The 22727-nt window shown below is 39.5% G+C and overlaps 1 protein-coding gene across 3 annotated transcripts in view; it reads right to left on the bottom strand.

Moving 5' to 3' along the window:
* The window catches only part of dnah5.L (dynein axonemal heavy chain 5 L homeolog), a 236480-nt gene that overhangs the window by 132894 nt on the left and 80859 nt on the right, over nt 1-22727 (bottom strand). For all 3 annotated transcript variants that reach the window (XM_018267644.2, XM_018267645.2, XM_018267646.2), the window contains exons 24-30: nt 16309-16544; nt 15403-15621; nt 14640-14702; nt 13985-14223; nt 12995-13235; nt 9538-9737; nt 6645-6798 (exon numbers count right to left, since the gene is read on the bottom strand). In XM_018267644.2, the coding sequence (XP_018123133.1) occupies nt 6645-6798; nt 9538-9737; nt 12995-13235; nt 13985-14223; nt 14640-14702; nt 15403-15621; nt 16309-16544 (1352 nt within the window). The remainder of the gene's footprint in view (nt 1-6644; nt 6799-9537; nt 9738-12994; nt 13236-13984; nt 14224-14639; nt 14703-15402; nt 15622-16308; nt 16545-22727) is intronic.

Consider the following 22727-nt stretch of genomic DNA (forward strand, 5'->3'; position numbering starts at 1 on the left):
TAGATCAGAGTGATAGTAGTTACATAAAAATTGAAAACTTTTATTTATATAAACATCTCTTGTCTAACCAGTTCCCTGTCACTGGAACAATAGGCTTGAACACTTACACCAAACACCACAAGAAGAAAGGGAGAGGGAAAACACACAAAATCTGTTTAAAAATTTAAAAGGGATCACGTACCCTCTTACAGAGTAGTACACATATGAAGGACACACAAAAGTACATAACTACAAAAGATAGAAAACATTAATGCATCATAAAATCAAAGCACAATTCTAAGAGAGATTATACAAAACATTGTAGAATAAACCTTTTTGAACAAATATATAAATAGAAAATTATAGTAGAAAAATCATATGTGTGTGTGTGTGTCTATATGTCATATGACAAATGGTTTTTCAGTATAAATATATAAATATGAGAATATATAAATATAGATACCAGAGATGAATATGTAGAAGACATCAGACCTCTTTCTTCATTAACTTGTATGTTTTGATAGGGTTATTAAAAAAATGATTATTCATTTATTTCTCATAGGAATGTATTGTTTTTCTAAAAGATGAAAATAATGCATATCATGCAAAAAACAAGGTAGACACTAGTGATGGGCGAATTTATTCGCCAGACGCAAATTCGCGGCGAATTTGCGCGATTCGCGCCGAGCGAATAAATTCGCAAAACGCCCGCGAAAATTCGCGGTAAAAATTCGCCGGCGTCAAAATTTTTTTTTCGAAAAACGGCCGCCGGCGTCAAAAACGGGCGCCGGCGTCAAAAACGAGACGCCGGCGCCGTTTCACTAATTTTTCGCCGTTTCGCGAATTTCGCGAATTTTTCGGCAAAGCGAAACAGCGCAAATTCGCCCATCACTAGTAGACACGGAAATATAAGTAATTGCAGTATTGAGATATGGATGTGAATCTGAGGGTATATGCACCAAAGGGTATATCTAACGATAGTAACAAGATCAAAATCTGAATTCATGCTCTTGGGTAGCCTAGTATAGAGAGTACATATCCAAAACACTTCACGTTTAAGTATTTTTTGCCACATATCTCCACCTCTATATGGAACTGTGACACGCTCAATTCCTTGTATTTGGAAGTGGTCAAAATTTCCTTTACTGCAAGACAAAAATGTTTTGATACATTCGTGGGGTTTTCATTCCAATATCAGAGACATCGGGCGGTATGTTACCTTCTGATTCTAACACTGGGGATACTGGGGCCAATAGAGACGCTCCCCTTTCTTTTTAGAGAACACTCAGGCAGAAGGGGGCCTTCCCCCATCAGGAAGAGGCAGAGGAAGAAATATCCGGGACAGAATCGCAAAGGCTCGCAAGACTTAGAAATCCCCATTTTCAACTGTTCGCAACATACATTGACTGATAGTGAAACATGTCTATTAAAGAAGAGGTTAACCTTTGTCCCCTCTAGTCCGCTGAAACAATTTGATTGGGACATTGAGTTCGTTCTTTAAGTTTTGTAGATTGCTGGACTTGAAAGACATTTTTAAGGACAATACAAACAATGTATGTTCCAATGCTTTGAAATTAAGAAGAGTGTATTGCCCTTCTACCACTAATCCTGCCATTTGCCTCTTTAAACAAAGTGTTGATAGAGAGGAGAAGCATATTATAGGGAGTCAGAAACAACATAAAAATCTTACACAATCCGAAACCAGTGCTATTAAATCACTAATGGATGATAATCGTATAGTGATATGCCCTGCTGATAAGGGTGGGGGCATAGTGGTTTTAGATTACACTGATTATCGGAACGAAATTCAAAGACAGCGATTGGATGACAAAGTATATAGACGTTTGAGGGGTAATCCAATGATTGGTTTTAAAAAACAGATAGATGGCTATATTCATCAACTGTATGATATGGGTATTATTTCTATTGAATTAAAATCTTTTTTGATGTTGGATTTTCCAAAGTGCCCTGTCTTATATAGCCTACCAAAAGTACATATAAATCCATCTTGTCCCCCTGGAAGGCTTATTGCATCTAGTAGAGATAGCTTATTACACCCCATAGGTATCTATTTAGATAAAATTTTGCAACTGATAGTACAAAAAAAACCCCACATATTTGAAAGATACTTAACATCTTCTAAGCTGTTTGAAAGATTTTGTCTTTGAAAGGGATGATCAGGTTCTGTTGGAAACAATGGACGTGGTGAATCTGTATACATGTATCCCTCATGAACTGGGAATTGAGGCTGTCCGTAGGTCAATATTACAATATGATAATTATGAGGGCCCGGATGTTGAATGTATTCTGGAACTGTTACGTTTTTACTTCAGATTTGAATTTGACTATTATATACAGGTTTTGGGACCGCGATTGGAGCGGCCATGGCACCTGCATATGCAAATCTGTTTATGCATCAGTTCGAACAGAATAGTATTTTTCCCATATTTAAAGTGCAGTTATTATTATTTCGTCAATACATTGACGATATTCTGATTATCTGGCGTGGTGACTAGTGATGGGCAAATTTATTTGCCAGGCACGAATTTGCGGCAAATTTGCGCGATTCGCCACCAGCGAATAAATTCGCAGGCGTTTCGCGAATTTTTCGCCATTTCACGCGAAATTCGCAAATTTATTGGCAAACTGAAACGGCGCAAATTCGCCCATCACTAGTGGTGACAGGGTGTTGTTCAATAACGAGCTAATTTACGTGACCTGCTTGTTAAGACAGACCCTAAGAAGTGTTATCAGAAAGTAAAACCCATGAATTTTGGAAATCTAAAAAATGGTTGCTATAGATGCCCCAGCTGTACATCATGCCGTTACATGACGCCAGGACAAACCTTTACCCATCCCCATACTGGTAAGAGGTTTACTATAAGGTCTCATATCACCTGTACCACCACCTATGTGATTTATTTGATAACGTGTCCTTGTGGACTTTCCTCTGTGGGGAAGACTGATCAGACATTAAGGCTTAGAATGGATGGGCATCGATCAGCCATAAGTACAGCTTTCAGGGATAATAAAACATCTAAACCTGTGGCCAAACATTTTTTGGAAAAGGGCCATCATTTACCCACTTTCAAATATATAGCCATAGACCATGTACCCCCCCCCCCCTAAAATGGGTGGTGATCGATCCAAAATGCTCTTACAGAGGGAATGCTTTTGGATTAATAAACGTATTACTTTAGTACCGCATGGCCTCAATGAACAATTGTCCCTTACATGTTTTCTGACCCAGAGATAAAATGATATGTGCTACAATGTATACACTTATTGTTATCTATTTGATCTTAAGTACCATATTTATATAATTACTCTGTGTTTAGTGTGGTCAATACTTTGTTGTTTATATGATGATAGAGAGGTTTGGAGAGACAGTGATCTGTTCAAGAGATAATTCTGATACATTGCAATTATGTTGCAACCTTGATGTGTTGTGTTGGTGGGTGTGTCTTCCACTTCCCTCCCCCATTAATTAAGGGATTGTGACTATATAATGCATTCTTAGATGTGAATCTGGATCTTGAAAACGGTCTTAGATCAAGACCGAAACGTCGATCCTCACGACCATGTTTTTAACTTTTGGATAAATAAAGAAATGACTGTTTTTTAAAAATCCCGGTGTGCGCTGCCTACAAAACTGAATTGATACATGTGAAACTTTTCTACTATAATAATAATAATCTATTTATGTATTTATATTGTATTCAAAAAGGTTTATTCTACAATGTTTTGTATAATATCTCTTAGAATTAGGGATGCACTGAATCCACTATTTTGGATTCGGCCGAACCCCCGAATCCATCGCAAAAGATTTGGCCGAATACCGAACCGAATCCTAATTTGCATAAGCAAATTAGGGGTAGGAAGGGGAAAAATTTTTTACTTGCTTGTTTTGTGACAAAAAGTCACGCAATTTCCCACCCTGTCCCTAATTTGCATATGCAAATTAGGATTCGGATTTGGTTTAGCCAGGCAGAAGGATTCGGCCGAATACGAATCCTGCTGAAAAGGCCGAATCCTGGCCGAATCCCGAACCGAATCCTGGATTCGGTGCATCCCTACTTAGAATTATGCTTAGATTTTATAAAGCATTAAGATGTTTTCTATCTTTTGTATTTATGTACTTTTGTGTGTCCTTGATATGTGTATTACTCTGTAATAGGGTACGTGATCCCTTTAAATTGCAAACAGATTTTTGTGTTTTCCCTTCCCCTTTCTTCTGATTGATGTTTGGCCCTTTAAATATTGACCCATGTGGGTAAGTGTTCAAACCTATGACTAAGTGTCCCAGTGACAAGGAACGCGTTAGGCGAGAGATGATTATATAAATAAAAGTTTTCAAATGTTATCTAACTACTAATCAGTCTGATCTATGCATGACCTACCAGAGTGCCTTGCATCAACATTTGTTTGTTAGCATATGGTATCTTCACTCTAGCAGACTGTGGTGATCTCTAACTTCACTTTTTGATAAATAAACCCCTATATATTTTATTTATACTTTATTGCACCTTTTGTGTTTCCCAGTCTTTACAAATTGTACACTGAAAAAAATACAATACAATACAAGTATGGGATTCCTTATCTGGAAACACATTATCCAGAAAGTTAAAAAATTACGGGAAGACCATCTGCCATAGAATCCATTATAAGCAAAAACAATACTTTTCTAAGTACAGATAAGTTTTATCTGTAATATTAACACAGTACCTTGTACTGCATATATTGGTAACAAAGCTGAATTAATCCATATTGGTAGAAAAACAAGATTTTTAGCAGACTAAAGATATGGTAATCCAAATTACAGAAAGAACCCTTATCTAGAAAATCTCAGGTCACCAGAATCTGTATAATAGGTCCCATAAATGTATTGTATATACAAATACATAGCAAGTGCAAAAAGAGGAGAACATCCTCAAAAATAAATCGAATGATTGGATGGCAGTAATATATAGTTGATTTACAAAGTACAGCATTCTGCAGGCCTTTTGAACAACACCAAATGTGTTTATTGGTTCAAAAACCCAACGTTTCAGTCACTGACTGATCTTTCTCAAGGGAACAAACCAAGCAGTGTATCACACACTTCCCCCCACCATGTTCATAAAAAAATGGCACCAATGATTAATTCAAGTAGAAGTTCTGCTCGCACACCCTGGCGAACGTAATGATTGCCCGGTGCACGGTGATGGAGGAATCGGCACCCTCCTAGTGGAAATAGTAAATAGAATCACTGGCACTCAAAAGGCAGGTGCAAGCAGGCCCTGCTTGCACCTGCCTTTCGGGTGGCAGTGATTCTATTTACTACTACCAATGATTAATTACCATGGCAACATGTAAATAAGAGGTCAGTGTAAACCAAAGTGAATCCAAAGAGACCCATAAAGCAAAACTCAACATAAATTGATAAATAGAAAATTAAAATTAACGCTGAACACTTTGCACTTGAATTATGTTAGTATAACCAAGTGAATACATTAATAGCTGATTATATTCACAATGCCCAGGAACACTGGCTTAGAGTAGTAGGAAACAGTGACTAGTTTTAAAAAATATCATCAACATAAAAACATATCACCAAGAATGAATTACCATGGCAACATGTAAATTAGAGTTCAGTGTAAACCAAACTGAATCCAAAGAGACCCATAAAGCAAAACTCAACATAAATTGATAAATAAAAAAATTAAATTAACGCTGAACACTTTGCACTTGAATTCTTTAAGTATAACCAAGTGAATAAATGAATAGCTGACTATATTCACAATGCCCAGGCACACTGGCTTAGAGTAGTAGGTAACAGTGACCAGTTTTAAAAAACATCATCCACCTTAGAAAGCTCAGAAAAGAAAAAGAGCAAAGATAAGCACAAGGACCAGATCAAGACATCCAACTTTCGTCATTCATTTGCAATATTAATTGCTGGATATGTATGCAAATAAATGATGAAATGACCATAAACGTGAAGTATAACTCTAAACTGTGCTCACTACCCATGCTGATCTCTTCATGTGTGCAGTGGAGGAGGGGGTCAGCTACCCCACAGAAATAACACTTTTAGTGCCAGTAGTAAACAAGCAGTGGCTAGAGCAAGCCGTCAGATGTATGGGGAACAAATAAACAATAATGGATTCATATTATTTAAAGCTGAATTTTGCAAAATGTTTAGAGTTATATAAAAAAAAATTCTTTAGATATGGCTTTAGGATGTGCACTGAATGGCTGCAAATAGATTAATGCAATTTGCAGCCTGTATAAGATCTTGGGCAATGACCATTATCACCGATGCTTCTAAAGTGATTGTCTCCAACTGTATTCTCAATTTCAAAAAAATCATTTAAAAAAAAACTTCTGGTTTTGCCTAATGTTTAGAATGATACATAATTGCTTTTAGGAATGAATGCATTTGACAGTTTTCATCAGTGCTAGGGCATAAAGCAATAAGACTGAGACTATTAGATTAAAGAAAGAAAAAACATCTCATAAAAATACATGAATGAAACACTTACATGACATTGTAATAGTTTAGAATTTTACTGTATACTTTAAAGCTCTCTGAAGTAGATTATATGATTCAAAGGAATTCAAAACTGAACATGTATTTATTAATCAATAGGAAATTTATTTAAGTGGTATATAAACAAATGTACCTTTGGAAGCTGCTTTGCGATATCTCCTCCCACAAAAACAGCTTCTAAATAAATCCACAAGTTCTGCACAGTCATCCAATTTTCTATTATGTCTGTTGTATTTGAGAGGTAATGGACCCATTTCTGGATCTGTGCTTTGAATGGAGTGTTGTACCTTGCATTCATATAGATGTGTCATAGTTAGAAATACAGGAGTAACCCAACCATTTTACATAGAGAAGAAAACATTGTTATAGATAGTATGATTATATGTAAGTATTGAAAGGAAAACAAACAAAATATTTTTGTAACAGAGCATGGAGAAGATTTTGGTTACTTGCAAGTAATACAGCAGCTCAGAAATTCACATATTTACCATAAAACTGCAAAATGGAATTGCCTGTAACTTTTTGGTGCCTGTTTCAGGCAAAGTTTCATCTCAGGAAATCAGTTTATCCCTGATTAGGGCAGCAGTCTGGAGGCCCTGTCACATGTCATCCACAACTGCACTATATTATTGTGCCTCTAATTGCCTTATGCCTTTCAGCAGACTTTGCTTATATGAGGGGCAAACTTATCAAAACTGAGGATTACGCATGTTTTATTTTCAAATTTTGTTCTTCCGAATTTTAATGTTCAAGATTTATTAATGGAAAAATTTTAAAAAAAAGTTAAAGGAAAAAGCAACTCCGCCGAAAATTTGGCCCCATCTTTGTATGCTATACATTTTCTAAATTGTCTGTTAACAGATGAGTATGCTGGTTGATCCTGTGATCTTGCTTTATTATGCATTATTGCCCTTTTTCTTGTCTGGTTTACCTGGGTTTTCTCTTAATTCTTGGTCATAGACTTCTCTAAAGTTGCTTGTGGCAGGGTTAATATTGAGAATTTTGACCCACATCTACATCTGAGGGATTACCTTCAGCAGACCCTTGTATGTGCCCTTGTGGTTACCTAGTTTTGTTATTCCTTTCTAACTTAATAAACTCCTATAACATAATGTATCCTGTCTGATTTCAAAATCTAGCCTTTCTGCTGATACTGTTGCTCCCCTTTCTTGTCTTGAAACCTGATTCCCTTTTCCTGTCTTGAAATCTGGCCTTCTGAAAACAAAGGGTGTTGCTCACAGGCAAGACTATGTCAAGTCAGACACAACCCATGATGTGAAGATGGAAAACAAATGTCTGCATGAAATTATTTTTTTTTCTCTTACAAATTAAAACTTCATATTGATTTAATTTATGATTGTCCATACCTTTCAAAATCAAATTCAAACTTTATATATATATATATATATATATATATATATATATATATATATATATATATATATATATATATATATATATGTGCTAAGTTTTTTTTTTAATGTCCTAGAAGCAGCCAAGCAAAAGCACAAAACTCTTCAGCAAACAGAGACCCTGGTAGAGAGCAACACCATAGTTACACTGATTATTGCTTTAAAGAAATTGTTCAGTGTAAAAATAAAAATGGGGTAAATATATTGTATGTGCAAAATAAAAAATGTTTCTAATACAGTTAGCAAAAAATGTAATGTATAAAGGCTGGAGTGACTGGATGTCTAACATAATAGCCAGAATACTACTTCCTGCTTTTCAGCTCTCTTGGTTACCACTGATTGGTTACTAGGCAGTGACCAATCAGTGACTTGTGGGGGGGGGGGGGCACATGTTGCTTTTGAATCTGACCTGCATGCTGAGGATCAGTTGCAAACTGAACAGTTATGTCCCATGTGGGCCTCCTTCAAATTGCTGACTCTGAATTAGAGATATGAAAAGCAGGAAGTAGTGTTCTGACTATTATGTTAGACATCTACTCACTCCAGCCTTTATAGATTACATTTTTGGCTAACTAACTATATGAAAAACATTTTTTATTTTGCACAGCCTATCTATTTACCCATTTTTTATTTGTACACTGAACTGTTCCTTTAAAGTACAGACTTTTTCCCATATTATACCTGTAGGGACCTATAGGATATCCTATCCCTATAGAGTTAATCCCCTACCTTTTGTATGTAGTTCTCTTTTCCCTTGTTATTGGGCCAAGCCCTTGTAACTGGTAAAGTGTAACACCCACACCTATTGGACAAAGAGTGTAATGACACTCCCCTGCCACACTGCTATATAGTGTTGTGCAGGGAGTGTCCTCTTCCTCTTTGGCTCCTGGTGCTGCTGCTAGGTGAATCTCCACTGAGCCTGGGATCACCATAGGCCCCAGTAAGCATTTACCCCAGAGGGATCTGACACCTTTGGTGCTAAGTCGGGGACCAGGTAACCCCGTGAACGAGGACCAGCTAAAATAGTAAGATACTGTTATAGTTCTCTCTAGGAGAGAAAGACAGAGAGGTGTAGCAGAAAGAGCAGCTGTCGCTCCAACGAGGATTGTAGTAGGGAGTAGCTTCCCACAAGGCCTGTTTGCCTTTAGAGCAGGGAACTCAGTTGATAGGCATCTAGGTGAGCAAAGGACTACCTGTACCCTACCTGATAGATCCCGATCCCCTCACTGGCAACGTCGGTTGAACTGGGAATTGATGTACACCTATCTGCAATATCTTTTGGGAGTCGCACCTGTTTGACTGTGAACCTTGTACTGTCCAAAGTGATTCCACCTGCTGTGTCCTCAGTATATTTGTAAGTAAATCTGTGGTCATTTGCCTCTGGCATAATAAATCTGTGCTCCTGTTTTACCTTTTTAAAGAACCTCCTGGCGTCCATTATTCTATTTGCACTTATATGCCTGTGAGTTGTAGTTCAACTACAGTTTAAAGGGGAAGCTTCCATTTGGCAAAGGCTCTGCCCTGGGTGAAGATTCGCAATGTAACCCATGCTCACTACCTAGCTGTCACCCTTAACTTCTAATTGGCAGATTAGGCCAAGAAAGCGTTACATACCTGTTACTCATTAGTGAGCCTAGGACCATAAGACTGTCCTCCATATTGGCAATGATTTCAGATGTGCTGTCTCCTCTCAGAAGTAGTTCTCCACGAGTTTTGAAGTTTGCAAATGTAAATGTCTTGTTGTCCCATTCAGCAATAACTTGTTTTAACTTCTGTTCAATGTCCCTTTCTTTTACTGCACTAATACATATATCCTGCATTTAAAAAATGTGTTATTGAAATGAGAACAAAACATTAATTTCACAATAAACAGGTCAAACTGCCCAAAGATGAAGGAGCAGGCCACGCTGTAATAATGTGGGATTCAGTGAAAGGCAGTCGTTCTGGTATTGGGAACTGGCACTTCAAACACTAAGGGGCACATTTACTTAGCTCGAGTGAAGGATTAGAAGGAGAAAAAAAACTTTGAATTTCAAAGGTTTTTTTTGGCTACTTCGACTACGACTTCGAATCAAATGATAGTCGAAGAACTGCCTCATTAAAAAAAACTTCGACCACCTACTTCGCCACCTAAAACATACCGAGCACCAATGTTAGCCTATGGGGAAGGTCCCCATAGGCTTTCCTAGCAATTTGTGATTGAAGAAAAATTGTTCGATCGATGAATTAAAATTCGAATTGCAGTAAATTCGATATTCGAAGGATTTAACTTTGATGGTCGAATATCGAGGGTTAATTAACCCTCGATATTCGACCCATAGTAAATGTGCCCCATAATGTGGACGATATAATGGGTACTTAAACATCAGTCACACATATGTAAAATATGTGCATGGGATCATAGTAGTTACACAGTTACATAGTAAGTTTGGTTGAAAAAAGGCACATGTCAAGTTTAACCTTTTAACAGTATTTTAACCTGCCTAACTGCTAACTGCCTTAATCATGGCTGGAACTAGGTTTGGTTTAGGTAGACAAATTCTGCCTAGGGCACTTGATAATTGGGGTGCAGTTTTGTGAATAAGTCTATTCCTATCCCTTTTCCCATTGCACCCCCTTCTCCAGACTCCTAAGTCACATTTAATTTTGATCAGCAGTGTGATCTGTGTACAGCAAAACTGCCTGGGCAAAGCAGCAGTAATTTATACAGAAAAACTAGGCAGTTGTATAGATGAGAGCAACTTATTTATACAGGGTCGGACTGGCCTGCCGGGGCACCGGGAAATAACCTGGCGGGCCCCAGGACTGGCGGGTCCTAGGCCCTCTAATTACATTTATTTTTTAACATTTTATTTATTTTTTAACATTATTTTTTCTCTTGCTCCCTCTGAGGCTTTTTTTCTCTTGCAGTGGTTTTTTTTTCCAATTTTTATTTAAAAATAAGTGCAGAAAAAGTGTGGAATAGAAAGAGAGGCAGGTGCATGTAGAAAAAGTAATGAGGTATAAAATAAAAAAAGAAAATAGCAAGGTGTGGAGTGTTAAAACAGGTACATAGAAGAAAAAGTAAAAAAAGAACAATCATTTAAAGAGAATTGGAAACAGAAGGAAAAAAGAAGAAGAAAAGTGAATAGAATGCAGTAGAGGCCATTGAATAACAGAAGGTGAGCTCCATAAATATATATTTATGAAGATTATTTTTTTTAATTGTGGGCCTAGATGTCTTCCCAATTGCTGGTGCAACATGATTTTTAAGGACTGGTGGTGAAGAACTTAAAAGTCCAGACTGGCAATCTGTGGACCTCTGTGTACTTGTTATGGATCCCAGTATAGGACTGGGTATAACTGTACAATTATAATCCAACAATATGGCCTAACCTGCATGAGGAATATATTTCTCACTATGAAATCAGAAAAAACGCAAGGGACTCTTCCCCACACAACATGTGTCTGAGACGATCTACAAACAATATAAATGATTATATTTCAAAATAAGATAAAAAGCGATTTTTATTCACCACCACGCCATATTAAACAAGTGAAATTAAAAGCATTTAAAAAATAAGCAGCGCTGCATATAAAACTGAAGGGATCCCTTCTAAGAGGACAAAAAACCCAAAAGCTGATTGTATCAAACAGCTAAGGGAAAAATTAGCATGCAGTTTATATGGTAATAAATGATCCGTTGGTAATAGGAGATATGATGGAGAAGCTCAGGAACAAGAATGTGGATATACACTTGTAAACACCTTGGCTCGATTAGGTTCAGTTAGGTGAATCCATCTTGTTCCTAATAAGGAAAAAGTTCCAAAGCTTGTAGACAAAACAGCATGCAAGTATTCCCCTACTTCATATGGTGTGGAACAGATTTGCGGGGTGAACCCCTAAGTGTTTAATGCTTGTAAACCCGTATTCAAGTAACTCCAATAATTGGGTTAATGCTTACTTAGCGTGCTGGGGTCTGTGTAGGTCTGGGGAAGGGTTAACTCGCCTGCAGTATACAGTGGCAATTAAACAGTCCAGATATGAGTATCACAGCGTGTGTTCCCAACAGCTGCTAACAGTTCGCAGGTACTATGTCCACCGCTCTCTGTAGCGGTTCTGTAACCCTCAAAAGGAATATTAATTGTACCGACCATATAGCAGGTTGCGCTCACGGATGACTTCAAAGATCCTTAGATCGACTGTGCAGCTTCGCTACCCCAGACCTCCCCCAGTCACGCCAGAATGCAGTCCAGAAGGGGTCTCCCTGCAGCGGATGCAGCGCTGACTCTCGACAGCTGTTTCGCCACTTGTGTTTCTCACCTTATGATATGCAATCACTTGTACCTCTTAACCTCATACAGGGTAGACAGTGCTTCAGGGGTCCAACTTCAGAAATTATTCTTGTTGGTAGGGGGAGTTAGGTAGTGTTTGGGGTTCCAGTACCTTCTGCTTATATAATGTGCTGTTAATACTAATATCCACTGCCTCTCTCTGTAAGCAACTGCCATTAACCTGGGTGCTGGAACCCATGCTCTAGCTGTTTATAATGTGCTTGTGTTCTCAGCCCCCACTGCCTCTTGCTCTACATAATGTTCATTAGGTGCTTCTTTCCCTGAAAGTATATATTGTGCTTGTGAACTCAGCCCTCACTTCCTTTAACTGTGCATCAGGCACATAAGATAGCAGTATCTACTGCCTGTTTCAGAAATCTGGTTGCTAGGGTCCAAATTACCCTAGTAACCATGCACTGATTTGGATAATAGACTGGGATATGAATAGGAGAGGTCTGAAGAGAAATATAAGTAAAACAAAGTACAAATGACAATAAATCTGTAGCTTTACAGAGCATTTGAATTCATATGGGGTCAATGACTCCCATTTGAAAGCTGGTTTCACTGTAGTGAATCGTTTCATTTCACCAAAAATTTGGTACCTCGGAAGTGCAGGCCCTTGAAATCAGGTTTCCTGGTGTGCCCCTAGTACCCCAGTCCGACACTGTATTTATACATTCCAGTTCTTCCATGTACTTAAACATCCTCCTTAAAAATGGTATATTAATACTGTATTATTTAAATGAATTGTGCAGTACCTCAATCTCTTCTTTGCATTTAAGTAAGGGGGCTTCCATAATGTTTCTTAACTTAAAGGTTTCGTTTTCCACATCAAAGCTATGCCCTGTCACATCAGTAATACGCTTCCAGTGTCGGGCCATCATTGCTTTGTTTGACATGAGTTCAAGAAGAGGGCAGCACTCACTGAAATCATCTATTGTCTTCTTCAAATCTAGAAAAGCTTGCCATTCCTTTAAAGCTCTTGGAAGCTTGCGGCACCTGTGGATACAACAATAGTATAGCACTGCTTACATATTTATGTAAAAAGAATTGCAATTGCAAAGTAATTAATATGTAATAATACCAATTACACATTCTCACAAATGTGATTATTTTAGTATATTTTATTAAATTCATGGTTTTCCTAGCAAAGACATTTTCACAAATCTATGCTAGAATTTTGCCATGCATTTTTTCTTTTGCACTGGTAAAAAGAAACACAGAAAATCTTCCAGCATCATTATTATGCTCCCCTTGCTTTTCACAAGAACCATTCAAATCAGAGTGCTCCACAGTCCTCCCCTATCTATGTGCCATATTTGGAAGAAATTAGCAACATGGGAATCTTTTTCTTATATGAAGAACAATTGTAAATAGTGGCAAGGACTTTCTCTAACAAGGCAGGGCAATATATCTGCTAAAAACAGGTTTTTCGCTTCACTATCCATTATATTTCAGATAACCTAATGGGTAACTCCATCCAAACACAGCATGAGCTTTTTGAGAAACAAACATAAATTCAAGTAACTTTGCCATATACATCAATTAAAAAATATCCATGATTTTTACTGTAATATGGTTTGGAACCCTTACCTTAGCCTGTTCTGCAGATCTGGCCATCTAGTTTACGTTTAGACTATAAAAAATGTAACAGTAGTTGACAAGTCCACAAGCTTTTTCTGTGGGTAACCCCGGGTACCCAACCCGCTGCAAGACTCTTAACATAAGTACATTTAAAGTAACCTTACCTGTTTTGAAACTCTAGCAATTCACTGTTGATCTTTTCAATATTTACATCAGACCACAGAATATCATAATAACCATTCACTGTATCAATGACATTGTTGTACAAGCCATACAGTTTCTGCAGCAAGTTCAGTTGCTTTTTTATCTCCAAAAGTTGAGAATACTGAGTAACTTGAAGACCAAAAAGCTCCTCTCCCCCAGTGTACGTTATGTATTTTCGATACAAATTATCAAATTGGTTCTGTAACAATAAAATATTCACTTTCGCTACTGTGCCAATTTGCAAACGACTAGGAGTAATATTCATGCAAAAACACTATTGGTGAGACTGTAATTAAAATACAGGTGTTACAGGCAAATCTAAATGAAAATATTGTATTTCAAAGTAAAACTGACTCATATGCATATATACTGTGAGTATTTGAAGAACAAGTTAAAACATTTCTGTGATTTTACACCAATTTTTTTTGGTAGCGAGTAAAATATAAAATTGGGTTTCTACTGTACATAACAAAATGCAAAAAAAATCTAACAATATGGAGTGGTATACTTCAGTTTTAATTTACTGTGTCTAGTTGTTCTTTCCTCAGACTATTCATATCCATAATGAATATCAATGAAATAATTTACAATTTAGACATGGAATAAAGTTATTACCTGAAACATTATCAGTCGGTCACTAGCTTCTTGTGGAGCAAGGCCAACAATCATTGGTCCATTCTATTGGTAAATGTAAAAAATAAATACAGATTTTTAAACCATAGTAAACCTAGTCAAATACAACAATTTTTTAGATGTATTTTCCTTTGACCCACACATGTGAAATTGCTATTATAAGCAGCTTTCCTTATATATTTTTTTTAGGAAATGCTAAAGATTATATAATTTAAGATTAGCACTAGGGATGCACCGAACCCACTATTTTGGATTCGGCCAAACCCCCTAATCTTTTTCGAAAGATTCAGATGAATACAAAATCGAATACAAATCCTAATTTGCATATGCAAATTACGGGTGGGAAAGAGAAAACATTTTTTACTTACATGTTATGTGACAAAAAGTCACACAATTTCCCTCCCCCCTTATTTGCATATTCCAACCAAATCCTGGATTCGGTGCATCCCTACTTTGCACTGGCTGTAACAAAAGTATAGGTTTGTTTAAGACTGTGTAGAGAAAAACTTTGTCAGCATAGAGAAGGTACTGTTCACCCCTGAACAATTATGCAGAAATATCTATATTATAATAGATGTTTAAAGTTTAGACCTAGTTCGAACATTTCTTACAAGTTGACAGAAAAGCTAAATTTTTGTTAAAAATGTGTTTATTATTTATCTGCAATATCTATATTCACTACATTGAAAATTCAATTCTTAATTCTTTCGCTCCTTAGCTTTAATTTATAAAAACATTTACTTGCCATTTCATAGTCTGAGTAAAACTCAGAACAGTCTTCAATAAATATTTGTACAGTGCTTATCAGTTCCCCTCTGAAGTTTGGCTGTATAGCCATCAATTCATTCTGCACCTCATTTCCCCGAACAAGTAGTTTTTCCCAGGTGTAGCGCAGTGTGTCTACTTTTTCGGTTTCCTCTTTTGCAACAAGAAGCTCATATTTGTTCAGCATTGCATAGGACTCCTAAAGAAGAAATGTCAAGCTTTAACATACCGAAATGTAAAGAGTTGATGAACAGTTACAGTAATTCATAACATCAAACATATTAGGCTTAATTTATTAGGTGCATGGCAGGGTGCTAAGTAAAAAACTAATGCAATCAACCCTGCATGAAGAAATGGCACTGCAGCTCCCTGAAAAAAAACAAACAACACAAGACCTGTATTTGTTCTAAAATGTTGACAGTCAATAGTGTCTCTCTAGCATACACAATATTCCACTTCCCACACTTTAATCCATGATAGTCCCAGTGTAAAAACTACTTACAACACAATCCATCAAGATGTGCGTGAAGCATATACTCACACAGCACTTGGCTGATGAACTTATCTGTAGACTATTTGTTACAACTTTTTGAAACAAATTACAAATTTAGCAATCAAAACTAACTAAGATTGGTTGTACTGTATTCATAAGGGGTGCTCAAGGGCTGGCAAATAGGCAATCCCCCCACATCCTACATGTCCCTTAAGTTATGTGTCATTATGAAAGCTCACAAACCAGTGGTCAGATAGGGCATAGATCCGCTTATGTTGTGAGTTTGGCAAAAGCAGTGGATACAGTAATATGTACTGCCAGCGTTAGGCACAATTAACTCATCTCTGTTTAACTTTTTACAGGCAGTCAAACCAGTTTATTTTGTTTAATTACCTCAATTGGTACAACTTGAAAATCTATTGTGATCTGGTGTTCTCTGATTTCCTTCAGTGCAGCCATAGCTATTCTTATGTCATCCAAATCCTTGATTTGTCTGTTTAGCTTTTTGTTAATTTCCTCAATAAATACAAATATGTTTTCCATTTCGGATCTATATTTCTTGTTGCAGTGACGGCCTAGGTCAACCATCCAAGCCTTTGTCTCTGACGTCAGTGCCAATTTTAGATCAGCTAAAAATATAATAGTAACGATTAAAATTTTTACTGAATCACAATGGACAATATATACAGTGTGGTAAAATATGACAAAGGTTTTATCACTTTTTGTTTTGTTCCATTTACATTTAAGGCTAACTGAAATCTTCACTATCAATAAAACAAGTATGTACAGTATCATAAAACAGGATTTTTGACACTCACCGTTAAATCAGTTTCTCTGTAATTGATGGGGTGATGTACAATGAATGGGGTTTAAGATCCATCTTCCGGAGGCAGGACACTTGAATAATAATTAAGGGGTGTGCCTGTAACTAGGCTTAACACCTAACACTGTACTCAGTCCAATCAGTTTGTACCAAAGAGACTGCTATAACAAAATAACCAGTAATATAAACAGCAGTACGGTAACAAAGGAAACTCTTCCAGGCATTACCAACATGGTCAACATTTCTTGTAGGGTCGGGAAGCCCTTTGTCCCCCTATTGACTACAGAGAAACAGATTTAACGGTGAATATCGTCATCTCAGGAGGACACAGGGAAAAATGGGGACTTAGCAAAGCAAAACATACTTCACCATATAGTATCATACTACTTGTTTCCCTAAGCTGTGGCATTGCTGATTCCTGATAAACCAAAGAAAATTGTGCATTACACTCGAAGGGGAACAAGTCGACTGGGAATCGGCAAAGAAAGGGAAACTTCAGGATTCCTTGGTTACACTAACAGTTTTATGTGAGATTGTCTGATCTTCTTGAGGACCCATGGGAAGAAGTGGAAACACGTAGGCTAGGTCAAATCGCCAACATTGTGTCATGGCATCTACCCCTGCCACTAATGGATCTCAGTAGCGATTGAGAAACATTGGCACCTTTTGATTGCTTCTGGATGCCATCAGATCTGCCTGTGGTCCACAATCTCCGCAAAGGCTTCGGGATGGAATACAATTGGTTTTGACTGAGGACATCTGCCTTCATGTTGGCCACTACTGGGATGTGAATGGTAGAGTTGAGCTCCACCAACTTAGTGTTTGTTGAGCCTCTGCCAAGGATGCTTTGCTCCGGGTCCCTCCTTGTCGATTTCTGTACGCCACTGTGGTAGCGTTGTCACTTTGGACTGTACTGGTTTTGTCTGAAGAAGATGCAACCAGTGGATGAGAGCTAGTCTCATGGCTCGTAGTTCCAGACTATTTAATGGAAGTTTGGATTCCTCGGGAGACCATAGACCTTGTGCAGATAGGTTGTTCCAAGTCGCTCTCCATCCTTGTAGGCTGGCATCTGTGCACATAATGTTCCAAACTGGCATCACCCAGGACTGCCCTGTGTCCAGATTGTTGGAACACATCCACCACTGAAGAGATTTCCTCCTCGAGTGATTCAGGGAGAATGTCCTGGACAGGGGTCCTCCTTTCCATGCAGACAGAATGTTCATCTGGAGGGGACATAGATGTATCTGTGCAAATGGTACTGCCTCGATGGATGATACCATCAGCCCCAGGACCCTCATTGCCTGTTGAACTGAGGCCTTTAAAGTATGAAGGCGGATCTGATGTCATATCCTCTTCTGTTTGTCGTGAGGTAGAGCTTTTACTGTATTTGTGTAATGGTGTTGAAATCGAGACCCAGAAATGTCATCTGATGGCTGGGATGTAGATTTGATTTTGCCCAGTTTATGGTCCAACCGAATTGTTGTTGAGTGAGATCGCCTAGTGTAACTCTTGCATGTCTTTCTCTTCCGTCCTCGCTTTCAGTAACAGATCGTCCAGGTAGGGCATTACAGAGATCCTCTGAAGTCGTAAGGTTGCCGATGTCACCGCCATCAGCCTGGTAAAGACTCTGGGGGCTGAGGATAATCCGAACATCAGTGCTACAAACTGGTAATGTTGATTCGCAAACGCAAATCATAGGAAGCGCTAATGTGGTGACCAGATCAGTACATGGAGGTTTGCATCTTAGATGTCCAATGACATCATTACTTGCCCCGGTTTCCATCTTAAATCAAGTAGCTCAAATTAATTTGTTTAGAATCTTGAGATCCAAGACGGGTCTGAAGGATCCATCCTTTTTGGAGAATCTTTCGAGTAGAGGTACTGATATAAACACCCCAGTCTTTTCTAGCATATTAATGCAGCCAAAGAAGGCTTGCACCTTTTGGGGAAGGATCCATCCTTTTTGGAGAATCTTTCGAGTGGAGGTACTGGTATAATCACCCCAGTCTTTTCTAGTATATTGATGCTGTATATAAGAATGCTTGCACCTTTTGGGGATTAGAAGGAACCCTGGACATGAGAAACTTTTGGGGGGAGTGAATAAAAGATCCAGTTGATAACCTTCGGAAACAATCTCATTGACCCAAGCATCCAAAGAGTGGTGGATCCACACATCCTGAAATCACAGCAACTTGCCCCTATACGTTCCCACGACTCCGGAGGGGGTGTTACGTCAAGCCGATGTGTACTTGTCGATTGGTGGTTTGCTGTGGAACTTGTTGGATTTCCATGTAGGATGTCCCTTGTCACCTGCTTTTGGTTGAAATTGGGAACGATGTGGAGAATTTCTCCGCCTTGGAAACCGTCCACTTTTTCCTCGCCTGGAAGATATAGCCTATATGATTTTGGACTGCGGTACAAAAGTAATTTTTCCCCCTATCGTCTGAGAAATCTTCTCCAGTTCCTCTCCAAACAATCATTGACCTTGAAGGGAAGAGAAGTAAGGGATTTCTTTGAGCTGAGATCTGCTGCCCAACTTTTGAGCCATTGCGCTGCCACTGATAGAGCCAAAGTTCAAGTGGTGACTGATAGAGCCGAAGTTCAAGTGGTGATCTGAGCTGTGTCAAGCATAGAATCAAATAGATAGGATGATGCGTCCCCAATTGATTGTATAGATGACAGGAGTTCAGTTCTGGGAGTCCCTTCCTGAATATACTTTATGAGGGATTCTGTCGAGGTTTGTATCAATCTGGAGACCCAAGCAGCTTCTAGGACTGTCCAGAGAGCCGAGCCTGAAGACAAGTAGATTGCTCTGAGGAATCCTTTTAGTCATTAATCGAAGGGTCGTTAAACGCTGCGGCATCCGTAACTGGTAGAGTGGTCAACTTGGACAGTTGTGCAACAGGGGCATCTACTTTTGGGGGATTGGGCCACTTGTCTACCAGTTAGGACTTGGTGAATTTCCTTGTTGCCTGAAATCTTTGCTCTGGTGAATTCCATTCTTCCTGTATCAGATTAGTCAGCTGATCATGAGATGGAAAGCAAATCATAGACTTGTGTTGCCTCTTGAACAGGCCCTTCACCCTTTGTTCCTGTGCTTGAGTGATGTTTAGTACCAAATACTGCCTTGACAATGCCATCAATATCATTTTTTGTGGAGACGTCAGATGGTGGTAGTTTGCCCTCTGACTGTGAGGAATTCTGTTCAGCAGACGAGACCTCTGGAGAAGTGTGTGTGTTCATATCACCTCTCTAAATGTTTGCGTTTTGCACTGTATTTGCGGATTAATTTGGACAGTACCTTGCCTAGATTATCAGCAATGAATGGGAGACCTTGTAAGGATGCCAGTGACTGGGATAACTGAATTACCCAAAGAGGTGCTGGCGATTCCGCGGATGAACAGCCTCTTCGGTCTTGGGGTACTCTCCTGGGAGCGACTCCCTGCCTGGGTACCCACTGGGTTGGAAATGCTTTCTTGGGTGAGTGCTGCATTCTGCCCCATGGAACAGGATCTGCATAGTGGTTCCCCTTGACCAGTATTTAACTTTCAGTGGCAATTGGTACAGGCAATATAGGTCACCTGTGCCACTGCTGTGGCTTTTCTGCCATATATGCAGTAGGTGGTTGGAAGCTAGGGGTGGCATGGAAGATGGATCGAAATGCAGTCCATGCCTCCTCCTGTAGCCTCTGCTATGACTCCGGTGCTGGAATAGGCAAGTGGCGTGAAAAAACCCATGTCAGGTAACTTCTTCTTGACTCTAAAATGACCCGCTGCTGAAGGCGGAAGTGGGCAAGTTGGCGTGCGTTCAATCGGAAGGCTGCCAAAATTTTCCCAGCTAGTGAGGTGCCTCTATGCAATATGGAAGCGCTAGTTTGGAGGGACTGTGTCAGTGAGGTGGTGGTTAGCCGTGTGTACAGTGAAAAATGGCTCCCCACTATGCCGGGATCTGCTCCCCCAAAGGACGGGGAAGGAGAGGGGACAGAGATGAAGAGAATACCACAGTGCGCAGCAACATCGGTGGTTGTGCTACTCACTTTCTGTGCTCCACCAGCCAGACCATCTGCTTTTTACTCAGGCTAGCAGGTATTTGTTTGGGAGATCTTTATAGACCCTTTGCAGGCTAAGGAGTTGACCCCGGTGGCCACGAAGCAGCTCCCCATAAGCCGAACTTCTTTCGCCGAATTTAACTGCTCAATTGATGCACCCCTCCCGACCCCCATCAGCGATTTTAAGGTAAGCATGATGGGAAGGTTGTGCGGCGTTACAGGCTGAAATGCGCCTGCCGGCGGCTATCCAGCATAGGTGGCTTACGTCAAGGGATGCAGGTATTCCTGCTCCCCGTATGGCCCCAGGCATCAGCACTAAGCTGACAGGAAGAAAAAAACGCTATTTTCTCAGCAAGGTGTCCATCCTCCAGGTAGCAGAACACTGGAAAAACTGATTGGACTGAGTACATTGTTAGGGGTTAAGCCTTGTTACAGCACTCCCTTTAATTACTATTCAAGTGTCCTGCCTCCTGAGGATGGAGCTTAAACCTCATTCGTTCCCTGTGTCCCCCTTAAACGATAGGGAAGTTTGCATTGTGTTCCACCTAATTAATATTTAAGGTGTTTCCCCAAAAGTATGAATTACCTACAGTTTTTAAACTATTTAATTCTATATGCACTTCTTATTGAAAGTCTGATACACCTATCAATTCAGACCACAGTGGAAACCAATTGCCAGCTGCTTGAACATAGCAGTAGCTCCAGGTTTCTCCTGTATCAATAGGTGCACTTGTGTGATTCAGAAGAGGAGATGGGAAGGACACACTTGAGTCAAGCACAACTATAGGGAAGTACAAGGTGCAACTTTGGAAGCAAGTGGCATTAATGAATGGTCTCACTGAGCTCAATTATCACATCCACACATTAGTGAGCAACCGCAGTTGCAGCTGTATATATGAGCCATAATGAAACACAAAACATAAGTAGATTGTTTACCATACCTCTCAACACTATGTGGGCTATTTATCATGCTGTGTAAAACATTGGAGAAAAACATTACAGGTGATGTTGCCTATAGCTACCAATCAACAGTTGCCTTCAAGTAAGAAAATAAAAAATCTATGCTATGAGCAACATTGCTGGTGAAGTCTTTCTCCACTGTTTTACACAGAATGATAAATAGGCCCCCCAGTTGTGATAATTAGGGCCACACCCCTGGTCTACCACAAGCCATCCCAGTTATGGCTCAATATAATAAACCCTCCCACTTAATGTAACGAACCAATTAATATTGGCACTGCCTGTCAAATACTTACCGAGGGGACGACAGGGACGCCTGTCGCCCCCTCGACGGGGACGCCCGTCTCTCTCCTCCGCCGCCGATGCGGCTAGGCCTCAGGCGCCGGCTCCTATGGAGCGCGCCGCGCGCATGCGCAACAATTAAAGGGCCAGTCACGCTGGCGCGATTGCGCAGGCGCTGGCGCTGATTCGCCAGCGTCCAATGGCGCCAAATTCAAATCCTTAAATGGCCAGCAGTCCTTTTGTGCCTTGCCCAACGTAGGTTCTGTTTATTGTTCCTGGGTGTTATTATTCTAAGATACTTGTTGTGACCTTTTGCTATCCCTGACTACTGTTTGACTTCCGCCTGCCCTGATCCTTTGGCTTGTTCCTGACTACTCTTTGGATTCCGTTTTTGTACTTCGACCCTGTTAGTTGCTGACCTGGCCTGTGACCTCGACCACTCTGCTGTTTACCGATTTTGTACCGCATTTCCGATTGGTTTCGACTCGGCCCGTTCCTGGACTTTGTTAAACTTACGTTTAGTTCCCTTGCTCGCCCAGAGTTCTTCCCTCAGTCTCCTCACTATTAAGTCCTGGCGGCATCCGAGTAGCGGAGGGCTCCACCCGACGTGAAAGGCGGCGGTTATAGGCCGAAGCGTGAGCCGAGCCCGGGACATTGGGGTTTATTCTGGGTTGTGGGATACCGAACGTTACATTACGT

The sequence above is a fragment of the Xenopus laevis genome, chromosome 6L, assembly GCF_017654675.1.
Source record: "Xenopus laevis strain J_2021 chromosome 6L, Xenopus_laevis_v10.1, whole genome shotgun sequence".
Taxonomy (NCBI): domain Eukaryota; kingdom Metazoa; phylum Chordata; class Amphibia; order Anura; family Pipidae; genus Xenopus; species Xenopus laevis.